At 38.3% G+C, this 17,182-nt stretch overlaps 1 protein-coding gene across 10 annotated transcripts in view; it reads left to right on the top strand.

The window, feature by feature from the left end:
* Window positions 1–17,182, top strand: part of LOC121879334 (inositol hexakisphosphate and diphosphoinositol-pentakisphosphate kinase 2-like) — a 299,526-nt gene that overhangs the window by 166,941 nt on the left and 115,403 nt on the right. For 9 of the 10 annotated variants that reach the window (XM_042385999.1, XM_042385957.1, XM_042385971.1 and 6 more), the window contains one exon: window positions 9,553–9,600. The exons of the other annotated variant lie outside the window; for it this stretch is intronic. In XM_042385999.1, coding sequence (XP_042241933.1) covers window positions 9,553–9,600 — 48 coding nt within the window. The remainder of the gene's footprint in view (window positions 1–9,552; window positions 9,601–17,182) is intronic. 10 annotated transcript variants of the gene reach the window in all.

Raw genomic sequence — 17,182 nt, 5'->3', positions numbered from 1 at the left:
CCACAGAGGCTTGCAGGGCCTCTTTGTCAAACCCCTCAAAGTCCATATAAGTCCATATCCTCACTATAATTATCACTATCATTGACTTGGGCCGGCTGTGGTGGGTGGCGGGTGAAGAACTCGGTAATGTTTTGATGACTGGGTGACCTTGTGCGCACCATGCTCGCGCCGCTTACACAACATGGCGGATGGCGGGAGAGATGGCAGGAGGTTTGGATCCAAAAATGGCGCGGCTCGCCAGCCGCTCTCCGCGTAAAGGGGTACACGCACCTCGGAATGTGAGCATTCCTGTTTCGGCAGGGTACCGCGTAAACGTGGAAATGCGGAATGTGGGACCGCCCAAAGCGAGGGTTGACTGTATTAGACTTGCCTCCTTGCAAGTGATAATTATCCAGATGTGGAAACCCAAGTCAGACCTCACTGGCACATCTCCTTTATGTCGCCTATATTCACCCCTTCCATGAACTCACGTGAGACATGTTCCATGCAGGGAGCGGCTGAAGACTAAATAGGGGGTTCGTCTGTGCTCCTTGGCTGGCCATTGAAATCTAGGATAGTGTAGCAGAGATTGACTCGCCACCTCAGCTGTGGCTAGGTGACCAATGGGAACACTGGCTGTCCCATACACCTTCCCTCTCGGTTAATTAGCTTATCTGTACGTATCCCCATGCCCATGTTTTGTAGTCTTTCCTCGACTTATGACGGGCTTCCGTCCCGACGACCGGATCGTAAGTCGAAAAGGCAAAAATAATATATAGAAATTCTAAAATGAAATACAGTACAGTAAAAGTAATCAATAATGAAAAATAAATAAAGTTTTACTGTCCACTTACCTTTAATGTAGTCAGCTGAATGCACACAGGACCTCAATAATTTTTTTCATTAAGTATGGAGACTACATTAATTGGATGAAGCAGAGGAGGAAACAGGGCTGGGTGGGTCATCAAGTTTGCTTTCTTCAGACAGGCTAACATACTTGCTTGTTGAAGGTATTGGATCATCTTTAGGGAGTGAAGAGGCAGCAGTGGGGGACTTATTAAAATATGTCCAATTTAGACCGTACAGTTTGCCTTTTCTTTTCATTGTAAATCTCCCTGTAGCAAGCAAGTACATCTTGGATCAGTCTGTCAACTTTTGCAAAATGCTCAACATTTTGATCCATTTCTTCAAACATTTGCATCCCATTATTAATACTGTAGTAGCAAATGCCTCTGCCATTTGTTTCACTGAAAACTTTTTGGGGGGGTGCAGGTTCTTCTACATTTTGTCTCTCTTCTTCCTCTGCAATTTTCTGTGCATCCAGTTCAATGAGATCCTCGTTATTTAGCTCTTCTGCTACACTTTCCACCAACTGCTGAACATCTTCATTATTAATTTCTAACTCCATCTGTTTACCCATCTGCACTATCTTGTTACTAATCTCAGAAATTGCTTCATCTTCGGTAATTCTATGAAACTGTTCACATATATTTTCAGGACCTTCTTCCATATTCCATTCATGCACTGACCTGTAACCTCATCCCATGCTGCAGCTATGTTCTTTGTACATTGCAAAATGTTGTAGTCCTTCCAAAGCTCTCTGAGCGTTTTCTCACCTTCAGTAGCAGCAATAGCCTGAGCGAAGGTCATATGTATATAATACGCTTTAAAAGCAGCACTAGCACCTTGATCCATGGGTTGGATGATAGAGGTAGTGTTAGGTGGACGGTAGACTACCTTAACATCAGGGTGCAGGTCGTCCAGGTGTGGTGGGTGTCCCAGAGCATTATCTAAAATTAATAAAATCATGAACGCAACCCCTTGTTGCAGACAATACTCCTTGGCTCGTGGAATGAAACAATTCAGGAACCAATCCTCAAACAGTCACCCATGCTTTCTTATTATTGTGGTAAAACACTGGGAGTGTGTGCTTGTTGACATTTTTAAAAGTCCTTGGGTTCTCTGAATGACCATGAAGGGTTTTACCTTGAAACCAGCTACATTCCCCAACAGAAATGTGATTTGGTCCTTGAATGCCTTGAATCCCGGCATGGTTTTCGCCTCTGTGGATGAATGTCTGTTCTGGTATGCGCTTCCAGAATAAGCCAGTTTCATCCACATTAAATATTTGTTCGGGCAAATAATTTCCCTCCACGATGACACGATCTAGCTCCTTAAAAGCTTCAGCAGCACCCACATCAGCACTTGCTGCCTCTCCACTCACCTTTACTCTGTGCAAATTGTAACGTTTCTTAAACCTATGGAACCACCCATGACTTGCTGTGAAGTTTTGGTTACACTCATCTCCTGCCTGCTCCTTCAGGCTTTCGAAAAGGCTTCTTGCCTTAGCCTGTATGGTTAGAAGGCTTAAGGGTACACGCTTTTGCAGCTGATGTTCCATCCACATCACAAGTAATTTTTCCATCACCTTCAAAGTAGTTCCCTTCTGAGTTGACAAACAGCTGCCACATTTCAAATTATTTCCGCAGATCATGTTCTGTAAGGCTGTTGGGGAGCTCCTTTGTTTTTGCTTTTACCTCTTTTACCAACAAAAAATTGGTTCCTTTGAGCACGGACTTGGTCTTTGGGAAGAGGTAGAAGTTGCAGGGAGCCAGGTCTGGCGAATAGGGTGGGTGCTCAAGCACAGTGATGTTTTTATTGGCTAAAAACTGCTTCACAGACAAAGCGTTCTGGGCTGATGCATTGTTCATCTGACAGCATTTATTTAATAATTTTTGCACAAATCTTTGCCATATTAACTACTTATTTTAGAATGTGTCGAACTCTTTCCCTGTCTACATTAACTTTCATAGCTATTACTCGAACACCCAACATAGGTTTTTTTCTAAACACATCTCTCACTTTTTCAATGTTGTCATCGGTAACTGCTGTGCGTGGACGGCCTGGGCGGTCATCATCTTTCACGGTTTCTCTGCCTTCCAAAAATCGTTTGTGCCCTTCAAAAACGCGTGCAAGAGACATGCAATCTTCACTGTAAGCCTCAGTCAATAATTGAAAAGTTTCCGTCGCGAATTTCTGGAGTTTAACGAGAAACTTGATGTTAACTCGTTGCTAAGTTTTGCAGTCCGACCGAGTGAAAGAACACATTTATACTTCAACAAGCTTCCACTAGTACTGAGTGAAGCGATTGAGTTGAGCCTTGTCACACTCTGATAGGGTAGAACATGTTCAATGACCGTCTGTTTGTCCCTCTCCTCCCGCTCTTGGCTCCCGAGTTATAGGGTTAGTCTTGTTGTTTATGTGTCGGACCCTGTATACCCATGAATATATTCTCACACACACGCATGCATGCATGCACGCACGCACGCACTCACTGACAGAGAGAGAGAGAGAGAGTAAGGCTCTTCTGAACTCGTGTGGTCAGCAGCTTCTTCAGGGGAAGGGAAAGGTCGCCTATGTGACATGCTACATGCTTGTGTGTGTGTGGCAGCACTGTTGTCAATACAAAGGCCTAGAGGTGCATGAAACAGTTAAAAAAATCAAGCTACTTGTACTGCATGTAATGCCTTAAAGAACTGGTAACATTTCGTCAAGAATATATCTGTGATCGGCACCAGCCGGCACCTGTTTTATATCATAGACATACCCGTGATGGAGGCCCATTGGGTTAAAGCAGTGTTTAGACAAAAAAGTGATCACAGTTATGTATACTGCACTGTACATTCAGTAAGTGTGAATGTACCATATGTACTGTACTGTACAGTACATAGCAGAGGGGATAGTGTACGCTAGTGTGTAGACTCAGGCAGTGGTTCCCAACCTTTTTTGGCCCGTTACGATAAACTATATTAGGTTATTATTTTAAGGTTTATTCAGGTTAGCTATCTTTGGCTGTAATTATCGCAGCCAGTATTTTCATTGGGGTCCCATTGGGCTATAGCTGGGACTGATTTGGGTAATAACAATAAATATACAATTCAAAATATGGCAGAAGTATGAAATTCAAATTGCAGGTTAAATAAGCAATTCAATGTACAGGTAATGGTTGGGCTTGCATTTCTCATGCAAATTTTTCAATTTGTGGTTTTTAAGATATTCTGGCATCGCTAGAAATATTCAGCCAGTTCCTCTTCTAGTTTTTCAATCCCAACACTGTGGAAAACCCTTGCTCACAAAGATAAGTTGTTGAGAAAGAAGTCAGCATCTTGAGAGCTCGTTTTACCAAAGTTGGTGTGTCATCCAGCTGGCCAATCCAGAATGAGTGCAAACCTTTCTCTTGCTACTCTAGTTTCCAAGATTCATATGCTCTCAGACTTATCCAATCCTCCTTAGCAGGAAAGTCATCATCATTGATCTGTGTTTCATTGACAGCAGAAGGGTGCTGAGTTCACTGGAGACCAGTAGTGTCCAGTTCGTCCAAGTGGGATTCGACATTACCTATCATGCCTTTTAAGAGTTCTTGGCCATCTTCCTATTCACCCAAAAACTTATCTAGGGTGGGGAACTGTGCCCCCACTGCCTTTATATACTCCATAGCTTTAGCTTTCCAACAAATGTAGAAACAGCTGGCCACGTGCATTGATTAGAGTTACATTTCTTCATTGAAGGTTCAAGTATCCTGTGTTAAGTTCACTGAAGATATCACCTGAATAACACAGGAAACAAAGTCAGGCATGGTCTGAGAAACACTGTGAAAGATGCAATCCCTTTTGTTCAAGGAAATGTTTGACAGCCTAACGAAATTCAAACAAACGATTCACAGCCTTTCCTCGTGAGAGCCACCTTAATTCAGTATGGTACAGAAAGACTTCATAGCTTTCACCCATCTCTTTAAAAAATTCTTTGAAAAAAACGACAATTAAAGTCATTTTCTTTGATGAATTTGTATAATACTGTACCTGAATATAAATAGCACCCGGGGGATAGCAAATAGAGGGTAGGGTGGCAGGTAGATGGAGGGGGAGTGTACAGCTGCTGAGTGAAGTCAGCTGTGCGGGATAAAAAATACTTATAAATAGAACTTTTCTTCATCAACATACTATTACCCCCCAGAATTTGTTGTCTTAACCCCAGGGGGTAATTTACCTCCAGGTTGGGAACCACTGGTAGAGGGTGTATGTACAGTATACAGTGTGTGTACAATCCCTTCTTTGTGGAGGGAGAGGACAGTGACAGTTGGCTACACCTGCTACAGTAGTTGTTACAGGACAAAGGCAGGCCATCCTGTATCACCATTTGGTCTGCCTGCATCTCAAGCTCAGGATGTCAGTATCAGCTGGTGAGTACAGTATGGTGTATACTAATATATTTTGTTTATTTTTTATTTTTTTGTATGTGTACAGTGGTGTTTGCATAAATAAATAGTGTGCAGCTGTCCAGTACAATACTGGGTGGAAAATTCCAGAGGGTGATGGGGGGTTCCGAGTCAAGCTGCCATAGAACACCAAACCTACTGTAATTTTTAACTTAAGTTTATTAGTCTCAGGGTATTTATATGATATATGAATGTTAATTTATTTGAACAAACTTTTAGATAAACTCTTTAGGATTATTTAATTAAAAAAAAAAGGTGTTTCTACAGTAATTAGAACTGAGATTATAGACTCCGGTATAAATATTTTTATGTTTTTCATAAAAAATTGAAGTCCCCATCATTATATCACATCAAAATATTTTGTTTAAGGAAGTTTTATAAAACAGTGTTGTAGAGAATTTATTCAGGATCATTATGGTACCAAAATCATCTTTCAAGCACAGTTAGAACAGATGCTATGGATAAAAGTTTATACTGTACTGTATACTTTTTTGCTTGTCGTAAATCTTTTCACTCGAGACCACATCATAAATGTAAGGAGAGAGTGTCTGTCCGTGTGAGATGGATAATTTAGACTCGTGGAAATCTTTCCCCAGTACAGTGCCCTGAAAAATTCCGGGATGAGAAAATTCATCTCCATAACTGGAAATCTCTCGGTCCCAGAACTGCTCTGCACCCATTGTATAGGCTAATGGTGATATCACTGTAAATCAAAAATGAAAGTTATGGTAGGCAAGAGGGAACTTAAATGTAAACTTTTGTGTAATTGGGAAGTAACATTAGTTGTGATGGTACATGTGCAAAAGAAATCACATCAAGAATAGGTCAAGCAGAAACAGCTTTTAATAATTTAAAAGACTTAATGAAAAGGGACAATAACTTCGCTTTGAGAAAAAGGTTACTGAAAGGCTGTATATGGCAAGGACTGTTGTACATGTCAGAAGCATGGACACTTTCAGCAGACACCAGAAAGGGGTTAGAGGCCTTTGAAATGTGATGTTATAAGCGGATGTTAAGAATAAGTTACTGACAGGAAAACAAGTGAAAAAGTACTAAGATTAGCAAAAACCTCAAGAGAAATACTTGAAATGAACAGAAAGAGAAATATTATATACAGTACAGTACTTTGTTCATATAATTAGGGTGAGGGCATAATAACAGAAATACTAATGGGATAAAATTAAGGGTAGGAGGGCCAGAGGAAAGCAGAGACCTGGTTGAATGAATGAAATTAAAAATTGCATCCCCAGATAGATGCAGCATCTTGGAGGTTTGGCAAAAACAACCCAAAAATATTTAGATTGGGGGGAACTGGTTGCCAACCCTCATATATGAGGATGGCACTGATTGATTGATCTCTCTTACTGATAATATAAGCTGTGAATAGAGAGTTGAAGGTTGAAATGTTATTTTGTTGCCAAGGAAAATTGAGGAGTACCTGATTTTCTCCTTCCTCCCATGGTTGGCTTCTTAACACTCTTGGGTTAGGGTATGCACTGATCAGGGTCTGGCCTCTACTCAGCTCACTGCATTTGACTTCACCACACGAGAAATAATTGTACATAATGAGTCATAGCATTGGTGTAAATAAATTATCTACTGTACATACAATTTTACTGTATATAAGTAATCATAATAAAATAATTATGTCTACATGTAAGCGCAAGTAGAACACAAAACTTTTGTTTATGCTTAATGAAAATGTTTATACAGTACAACACTTTATACGTTTGTTATTTCATGTGATTGCAATATGAACCTTATTCCATTATAAAATGTACATATTTAGGAAAAAAATAGTTATAGAAGGAAAGTTGTGAAAAAATTATATTTTGCTAGGGAGAGGCATCAGGAGGCACTACACTCACTATGTGGTGCAATCTCTTTGTACGTTGTATGTTTTCCCACCCTTCCACCCTCGCCAGCAACACGAAGCATGGCTCAAAACTATCACAACTTTGTTATGAATGATTGAAATCACTCTGTTGCATGAGAAATCAGTACAAGCTGCAAGAAAATGCTTGGGAAATGTAGATCAACATTACATCCTGGCTCCTTTAAACACAAAGGGAGACTGGTGTTGTAACCTTGGAGTACAGTCTACATAGGTGCCAGGTCATGCTGACATTTTCATATTGTGTGTCTAGTGCTCATACACAAAAAAAAAAATATTTCAGTTTTTTTCTTCATACACAATTTTGCGTATGAAAACCCTAAAGCAATAATTTAGATCATACGCAATTTTGCGTATGAAAATCCCTAGAGTTTTAACTGGCAGCATGCATGAGGTCTCAAAGCCCGGAGCCACCTTTATTGCTGAAAAGGGTTTAATTGCAATTTTGAATGTAACTGGTTTACCCAGAGCTTCAATGCTGCTGGAAGCAACCAGTGGGATGAGTTTGCAGTATTTTTGTTTTGTTCCTGATTCACTGGGCAGGGATTTGCCTGGATATACAGTACCTGAAACTGATTGTACAAGACATTGTATCTTGTCACTGGAAAATGTCAAGTCCCGTCTTTGGCAGGCTCTGTCAATGGTTAGTTTTAGAGAAGTTACCTTACAGGTCACTCATCTCTTCCTCTCTGCTATAAGATGGGATGTCATCCCCCAATACTTCAATTATCCGTTAAAAAAAGGTTCAGTTTGTTCATCTCGGCATACAAAAACCTTTTAAACCTACTATGTTATAGCATTAATATTTTAGACATTTTAAGGTTATTATGGCCTTGACAGTCATAAACTAGACAATCATTAATAAAACTAACATGTACTGAATAGGGGAAGATGGTAGAGGAATAACATAGACTAGTTAGACAAAATAATTGATTGTCATTGATAAATAAAATTTTTGAGTTTTATGTAATGGATGTATATTATGAATATAGTAAATGATACTGAAACAAATAGGAAGAGAAAAACAAAACCTCATCATGAGGTACTTGAAGTTGGTTGAGTGACACAGCACATGGGTCTTATGCTATAGGGGCAGGAGTGTATCTGTGACAGTGGCTTCTTAGAGGCCCATAATAAATAAACTCCAGATTGAAACCAGTGCTGATTCACTGTCGGGGAGAGTGAGGCAGAAAGCTATTTGAGTTTAGATTCAATTCTAGGGCCATGTGTTGTATGACCAACACTAAAGAATATTTACAATATGAAAAATGTAAAGAAAAAAAAGCATTTAGCTGTTTGTAGAATATACTTTGAAGTATAATGCTTAGAGAATCTCTTTGGAAAAATTATCAGAGGTGAGAACAGCCTATTTTGTAATTAGACTCAGATCATTCAGTACAGTGTGATCTATGGTATTCTGGATGTTTGAAGTGTTTTCATATTAGTGGAAGGATCAAAAACCATTGCAAAAATAAGCTGTTTTGACATGATTAACTTTTCACTGTACAGGTGTTTCAGAAAAGGTAATTTAGGTGTTCAATTTAGAATTTCTGTCAGCCTAAATACGTGAAAGAACACCTGGAGTCCATTAGACTTTGATGAACACTTCCATCAGAGCCTGTAATATATTTATGACATTTAACACTACTGTCATACCTCTACTATGAGCAATAATGTCTTAAGACACAAAAAAAATATATATTTTATATATTTTTGTACATGTCATCTCCCATCTAAAAAAGATAAAATATTAATAGTATTGGGCTCTTTATACACATCAGGACTTTGGTTGTTGATGGAAGTAAGAATGTATCATCTCTGATTGTTTAGTTTGATTGTAGTGTACTTGTCATAGTATTGGAGCTTGCTTGCTTTTGTTTATAAGTAATGGCAAATTCATAATGTATCAAAGTTAATGAACAAGTGTGTACAGTACCTGTACAAGAATGGACAGTAAAAGAAATTGTGTGGATGTTGATTACACTACTTTATTAGTTTAGTAATTTTGTGTGTGTGTGTGCACATTATATATATATATACCGTATATATATATATATATATATATATATATATATATATATATATATATATATATATATATATATATATATATATATATATATATATATATATATATATATATATATATATATATATATATATATATATTAGTGTGTTTTACTTTTGCTTCTAAATAAGTACTGTACATTATATTTTTGGTGACTTGTTTTGTCAATTGTGCAGCAAAATTGATTTTTTTTTAAGTAAGGCAGCTTTTTTCATTTAACCTGTTTTGGTACATAACCTCAATGCAAAAGTCCTGAGATTACCCCCATACCTAATTCTGGCCAGGTTTCCATTGGTTAAATACCTGGAGTTAATCTCTGCCATCTTTTTTCTACAGTTTTCTAAAGGACCTAAGGTTGCAAGAGGAACAACTTTGCTGTATGACGTAAGTCAGTGCTCACCTCCCACTTCCTCTTTCCTGCATTGACTTTGGGTTATCTTATAATCATTTGCTGCCTTTTTAGTTTGTTTTCTGTGGGCACCCTTGCTTGGGGGCATTTCAGTTGTTAGCTGTGCTGCTGCTCCATCATGTATGTTTGTATCTTGTTTTTGGTTGTTATCAGAGGTGGAATCAAAGGGAGATAGTATCTGTGTTTTGGTTTCTTTGCATAATGATATGCATCAATTGGGTCTCATAGTCAGTATTTAGTACTGTACAGTAATATATATTGGACTGCAGTGATAAGCATGCATATGAGATGGGAGAAGTTACAAGATGATGCTTCAATGGAATTATCAATAGCATTTATCTCTATTTCTGCACCTACCTTATGTTAATGAAGTACATGGAACTTGCATTACATGAAATTATTATTCTGTAATGGTAATAGCTGCTGGGGATACCAATTGGATCTTACGAACAATAAGGTCCTGGTCACAGTCTACATTTGTCTTATTATTTGAAAAATAAATGATTGATCAAATAAAAAAAAAAACGCGTAAGACATGTTTGGTGTAACATGTACGAGTGCTTAGAATTTTTCATAAGACCCGGTTCATCCATTACCCTCCATTTAGTCAAAGATGGACTACAGTACTTCTAATTGATATAAACACATTGTCTTGAAGATACTTTCTTGCATATATTATTGTGATAGGATAATATACCTGTAGAAAAGTTGCAAATTTGTTTGCAAATGTAAAATTTTTGTGTTGAAATGTGAAGTACACCATATGTCACTTTGTTACTTTAATACTAAAAATGTATATATAAAAATTATACGTACAGTACCATATGGTAATATAAACCAATCTTGCATTTTCAAATACTATAGAAATTAAGGTACAGTACAGTACAGTATATACCTTTGTACTTTACTGGTAAAAATTATCACATGTGCTCTTACTAGTTAAGAGTGCTTTAAGAATACTTAACACTAACATAATGTTTTGCTGCTGTAGAATTTTTTAAACTTCTTTGGTCTTGGTAAGTAATTAGCATGAATGCTGTTACAAACAATTAATATACATTGGACTGATTACTATGCATAAGAATTTGACACTGGATCTGCATCAATGAATGAGGGCGTGTTTATTGGCAAATGCTGTACTGTAAGCTGAAGCCAAGGTTTCCTTCTCGAACACTAGTATATCATTGTTAACTGATAACTTACTCTTTGGCATATGAACAAGCTTGCTTACCTCTGTCACTATCAGTGAATATACTTGGTAAGCCTTGATATTTATATTTTTATGAAGGTAAAGTTAATTAGTAAAGTAGAATGAAAGGTTTCAGCAGTATATTTCTTTATAAAAACATTAAATATTAACATTAAAAGGGTAATAAATTATCTACTGAGAATTTAAGAATAAGTTGTATCACTTTTAATTTAAATGTATCATGCATTTGAATCACAATACTGTACTGTACTTCATTCATTACATCTACGTAACATTTAACCCTGTTTGAGCTGGCACCAACATGGAAAGTAAAATTAAGATGAATATCTCTGGCAGGCTGTTCACATACTACATACAGTAGTTTAACATTTACCAACTACATTCATTTGTTTCATCATATATCATTTGCAAAAGAATTCAAAACAAAAAAGTAACTTTATGCATGTAAGCTGTTGAGAAACCACCTCAGGCCCTGGATTGCCATTCAAACTTTCCATTCTGAAGGATGTCACCCAGATCAAGAGTGGGATGACCTATGCAGTAAAAAGATACTGTACATTTATGTAACATTTTACTTTGTATATACTATACATATTTGTGTATCTGTTTGATTTCATAATACTCCAGTACACTTACAGATATTGGCATGGCACAGTTCTTAATGATATTTATGTGTACTATTTGTATGGTAATTTTCTTACATTGTATATGTTTACTGAATTAGTTTTCTGTCACCAGAAAAGATGATTCAGCAATGCAGTTGATTGTCCCATATTCTTATTGATCTTTCTAACTTCATGCCCACCACTATCTGGCTCTCATAAAAGTGCACACCAAGCCATAACATCAAGACCCAATAGACCTTTAACATAATTGGCTAGGGACTAATCTTATGATTGCTCATCCCTTCCTGTTTCATCTGTCACGTAAAGGGAGACTGGAGGAGGAGAAGATTGCCATTAAAAACTGGGGGTCAAGTTAGAGCTGTGCTTAATCTATTGTGTGTGAAGCATGTTTTGCTGTTGACTGGCCACCATCTTGAATTTTGGGCACAATCCCTCATTCAGTCTCCAGCCTTTCCCTGCATGGTATTAAATGGATGAGTATCATCAGTTATCATAGTTAAATCAAGGAGTGAAGATCAAAATATTACCTTTGTTAATTTTGCTTTCCAACGGATGTTGACGTGACTCTTCTTAAGTGTTGTAGGTCTTACTTAATGAAGGGATCAGATTTCATAGACAGGTAACACAGTTCCTCTTATAGGTAACATTACCTTACTATGACATGGACTTGTCCCATGCAAATTGGTCCTACTCTGAACTGGTAAGTAGGATATCTGGAAGATCCTGCTTCAGTTGTTGGTTTGAGGGGTCATTGTACAACCCCTCTTTACAATAATCCTCTGTTAAGGGATATTATTTGCTTAACTATAGGGTTGTCCCACAGGCTTTGCTCCTATTATTTCTCACAAATCTGAAGTAATGCCTCCATTAATGTGTTCACCCTGAGCGGCCCTAACACAAAAGACAGTTTAGTTCCAAGGCTCTTGCAGTTCATTCATGCATAGCTTGTTTGCAACATGAATTATGCTGCTCTGCAAAACTATCTTTATGAAAATTAATGGTTTCAATCAAAGTGCTTTATTTCAGAGAGCTGACATTACACAGCTACTGTACTTAGTTCTGGTAATTTTCTTGCTTCAGCATCTTTTGTTTTGTACTTCACTGTTAAAGTTTCAGTACCTACAACAGAGTTTTTCCTTTGCCTAATGAGAAAGGTTGAACATAGATGACCTTTAAAATTTGGATGGGTCTTTGTCAACCAGGTGTTGCTTGCATAGAGGTGAAATTGTTACTGTTTCTCACCTTATGAATGTAGTCACAGGGTAAGGTTTTTTCAAGTCATTCTGGGTGGGATAAGGTTCTGCACTTTCATTAATGTGAAGACACAAGGGAAGTTTTACTATGAGGCCTTCTCTTGGCCTCAGTACAGAATCAGTAGGTAAATTAGAGATATTGTGGTACAGTATGTGGAAGTAAGTCACATACGCAAGACTGCTTCTTGCAAATGTGGTCATGGATTCTGCTAATCCACCTTTTTTGCTTTATCTCTACTTCTCTTCTCTCCAATACAATTATGCGGTCGTATACCATGTGTGTGTACAAGTTCACCAGGTTTGTTAACTTTTTCAATCTTTGGGAAACATTTATGTTGTTTTCGTCCTTGTTTTCCCTCACCTTGTTTGGATGCAGAAGTCTATGATCTAGCTTGTTTTAGGGGGGAATCAGACAATTCTTTCTTCTGCCTTTCTGTCTAATGCTATACAGTACTTAGCTTTAAAAATAGGGTTCAATGTGACTCTACTGCTGCTACCTCCATATTGTTTGGGAGGGGGTGGATTCGTGATGTTCCGCAGAAGATTTCAGTGGGGAGAGATCTTGCAGGAGCCTGGAGCATCTGTGGGAGACCATCTGTCTCAGTTTCTAAACAAGTCTCTCAGCACTTAAGACTGAGCTCCTTTTGTTAGTTAAGGCCTGGTAATGTACCTCAGACCTTGGGTGATAATAAGGGCACCCTCAACCTCTTATAGCTGAACAGGTGAGCTCTGATAAGCTTAGGGTTATTTCTGTTTGTCAGGTAAGGTGAAACCTTAGGAGGCCTGTGGTCCATACCCTTTGATTTTATTGGTGCTTTCTGGCATGTATTTGTTCATAGGAGCTTTAAAATGTTTTTATCACTGCATCTAAGGAAGTTATAATTTTAGATTAAGGATACTCTTAACCATACTAAAGGCATATCAATGGGCCATCCTTTTAAAGAACTACCTTTTTATCTAAGAAGGGAGCAACTCAGGCATGGTTAGCTTCTTGAGCAAATTTGACCCTTTCCCACTAAGATTAAGTTTGTCCTTGATGTGGCTGACAAACATCAAGTGTATTTCATCTAAAGTTCCTTAGATGCTTCCACAAGGACTTGTTTGTGGGAAGGGTGTGTCAGACCTTGGATGGTGTTTCCCAAGCCCTTCATCTTTTGACACATTAACTTGTAAGAGTCTTTAGTCTCTCTTTTCTTCAAAAGAAATTGATGAGATTCAAGCACTTGGACTACCACCACCTCCCATTTTCAATTTTGTAGCTTGCTGCAATAATGAGTGCTACCTAGTGGAAGTCTTTAGATTAGAATCGAAGATTTATCTTCAAATCCCTTCCTGAAAGCTCATAGCTTGGCAGCATGTACTGTATATCCCCCTTCCTTATTTACAGCAATGGATAGGTGACTAAAATTCAAGATGGTTACTCTCAGCTGATTGGCACAGTGGGTACCTGCTTGGGTAGGCACAGGTCTCGTCAGGCTTGTTGCATTTAATGTCAACCTTTGTTTCCAATCTCCATTTTTTGAGTCATAAATACAGTGGTCTGGTCCCTGAGATATGCTAGGGATTGTCAGTTGATTGAAAATATCCAAAGGAGGGCCACCAGACTGGTGCCTGCACTGCGGCACCTCAGCTACCCTGAGAGATTAGTGCGCCTGAAATTGCCTAGCTTATACTACAGATGGGCAAGGGGAGATCTGATTGAGGTGTACAATCATCTCAAAGGGCACTATACTCAGTCAAGTGCCCTTACCTGGAACTGGCAGATGCAAGCCCAGAAAACTGTGATGAGTAACCTTTTCTGAGTGAGAGTTGTGAACTCAAGGAACAATCTGCCAGAGAGTGTTGTGACAGCATTGAGTGTGAGCTCTTACAAGACCAGAATGGTTAAGCACTGGAGCAGGTTCAGATACATTCAGGAGCCAGTGCATGTCCAGTTCTTGCCAACAGTGCATAACAGAGACGTAACCGACCGCCCAAGCGGCTAACGACCCAATCAGTGGTGAAGAGGATAAAGGTAGAAGTAAAAGTATAAGATTAGTCACCAGACACCACTGGTCAACTGGGTCTGGACTCTACAGCTTAGTGTGCACTATTACCAGAGCTACTTAGCTGTGATTGGCTAAATGAAAGATTTTAAAAAGTATTTCTTCATATCTCTGATCTCATAATTGTCAAATTACTTAAATTGGGGAAATATATAATATTGAATTGTTTATATAGTTTACCAATTACATATTTTGTGTTATATCTTATACATTATAATGCAAGCAGGTACCCTTTGATTACCTCATGAATTCTGATCCTGCCTTGTCAGCTGGTATCACCCTATGGGTTGCCACTAGGAAGGTCATCCAACCTTAAAAATTTGCTTCAGCCTGCCTGATGGTAACCAGGTCACTAGAACTGTGCCCATTCCCTGATCTTTGCTACATTTTCTGGGCTGATACCCTGGGTTTGTGGTGGTGAATGGGGAGGGGGGGTGGATATTGTATTTTGGTTTTACCCAAAAGCTGCCATCCGGTTATCCCAGCTAACCCGTGCAAGTGAGAAAAATCGCTGTAAAACATTGTTGAGGATAAGGATTACTGTATGTAAGGCCATATGCTGCAGAATTTTCTCCAAGCCTGATTACTGTATATCTTGAATCCATTAACTGTATCAGCAACCCAGTAAGAATATATATTCAGAATTATACCAATTAATTTTGTATCTTTAGTTACAGTACATAAGTGAATTACAGTACCCGTAGTTGTTTTATGCTATAACCATACATGAAAAGAATGTTGGCTGATTGTCAAGTAGACATGACTAAAATGTCTGAATCTTTCTTCAGCGTTTCGAAATTCCAACCTCTGTCAAGGTTGTCTGGATCTCCCTTAAGGTGAACCATACAGTATGTCCTAAACCCGAGATGATGTTTCCAATGTATGGCCATGTCAGCCACACTTGTCATAAGTTAGAGCAGGGTGTTCCGGCAGTATGTATTAAGGGGAGAATCCGGTTTTTCGTGTACTGTAGGTGCTTTTACTTTTGGTTGATTGTTATGATATTTCTGTCATCAATCAAGGATCATATGTACATCAATTCTTGCCTCGTAACCCCCTTCTACCCTTTCAAAATTTTCAACCCTTTACACATTTTCAAAATTTTCAAGGTATAATACAGTAGGGTCAGGATATATCGAGAGATAGGGTCCAATGATGTTCACTATATACTAAATCACTATATATAATTACTTGTAATCAATGGGGAAAATAGGGTTAGGTTCTGGAGGCCAATGAAATTGACTGAACTTGACTGAACTAGTTTATTTTCTTACTAACTAAAGCACCAATGAACACTAGACTCAGGAACAACAGGCTGTTTCAATATCAATATCATTATCAAGGAACACCACAGTGCCACCCTCACTTGACAGTCCCAAACCTACATAAACGAACAAACCAAAGATATTAGCTACAGTATTAAATCTTTTCCATTAAGCTTTCCAGTCTCTTCACTTCACTTTTCACATCACTAGCAACCCATTTACACTGATCTTAGAAATTGTAATCTGCAGCAGAGTCGGCTGCTTACTCGTCACTCACTCAGAAAGACTAAGCGGGCGACAGTGAATGATTGGATGAGCAGCCATGGTGGCACATCTGGTGAGCAAATAACGCATTTGTTTGCCATAGCGGTACATTTGAAATATTTCCTGCCCGGTTTCCCTCGCAAAATAAATAAATTTATCGCTATATAGTGGAAAATGTCAATAATTTTGGTAGTCGCGATTTAAGAAAATCATTATGAAAAGTCTCAATATAGCCCGACCCTACTGTATCCCCATTACTTCTTTCTATTTTGCCTTGAAATTGATAGTACTAAGAGATCTAGTATTGTCATTGAATATTACAGGGCGATATGTTTGTTTCTAGTTTTTAGGATAAAAAATTTTCAAGTTTGGTTGAAATTTTTTTCAAAATATCGAGATTAAATGTTCAACCAAAAATAAATCTTGCAAGATAGAAAATATTGTTATGTTGAGGAAAAGTTCTTCCTCTGCTGAGTGTTTGTTTCATTGAAATCGGTCGAAAACTAGCAGAGAACTGTCAATCTGAGTGTTGGAAAAGTTCATTTTGAGATACAGGCCGATAAAGTTTCTCAACCTTTCTCCCCTGTTTAAGTGCTCATTCTGAGCCGAATTTACGTGTAATATTTTGTTTTTTTGTGTATTTCAACATCTCCAACTGAACTCCAGTTATATTCTTTATGTGAGGTAAAGGGGAGGGGTGGAAGGCTGGGGCTGGGCTGCCTCGAGTGTCCCATGAGATGACTGTTACTGTCGTTAGTTTTAGCGAATATTTTCTTCTTTCATCCTCTTGGATTTAGCAATACTCTTGGCACGTGCTTCCTTTTGTTGGCTTTTATGTTTTGAATCACATGCCATCCTGATATTCGAGGAGAGAAGCCTGGTACAGCAGTTCAA

This window comes from Homarus americanus, unplaced genomic scaffold (assembly GCF_018991925.1).
Source record: "Homarus americanus isolate GMGI-L3 unplaced genomic scaffold, GMGI_Hamer_2.0 scaffold15169, whole genome shotgun sequence".
Taxonomy (NCBI): domain Eukaryota; kingdom Metazoa; phylum Arthropoda; class Malacostraca; order Decapoda; family Nephropidae; genus Homarus; species Homarus americanus.
This window is presented reverse-complemented; position numbering and strand designations above follow the sequence as displayed.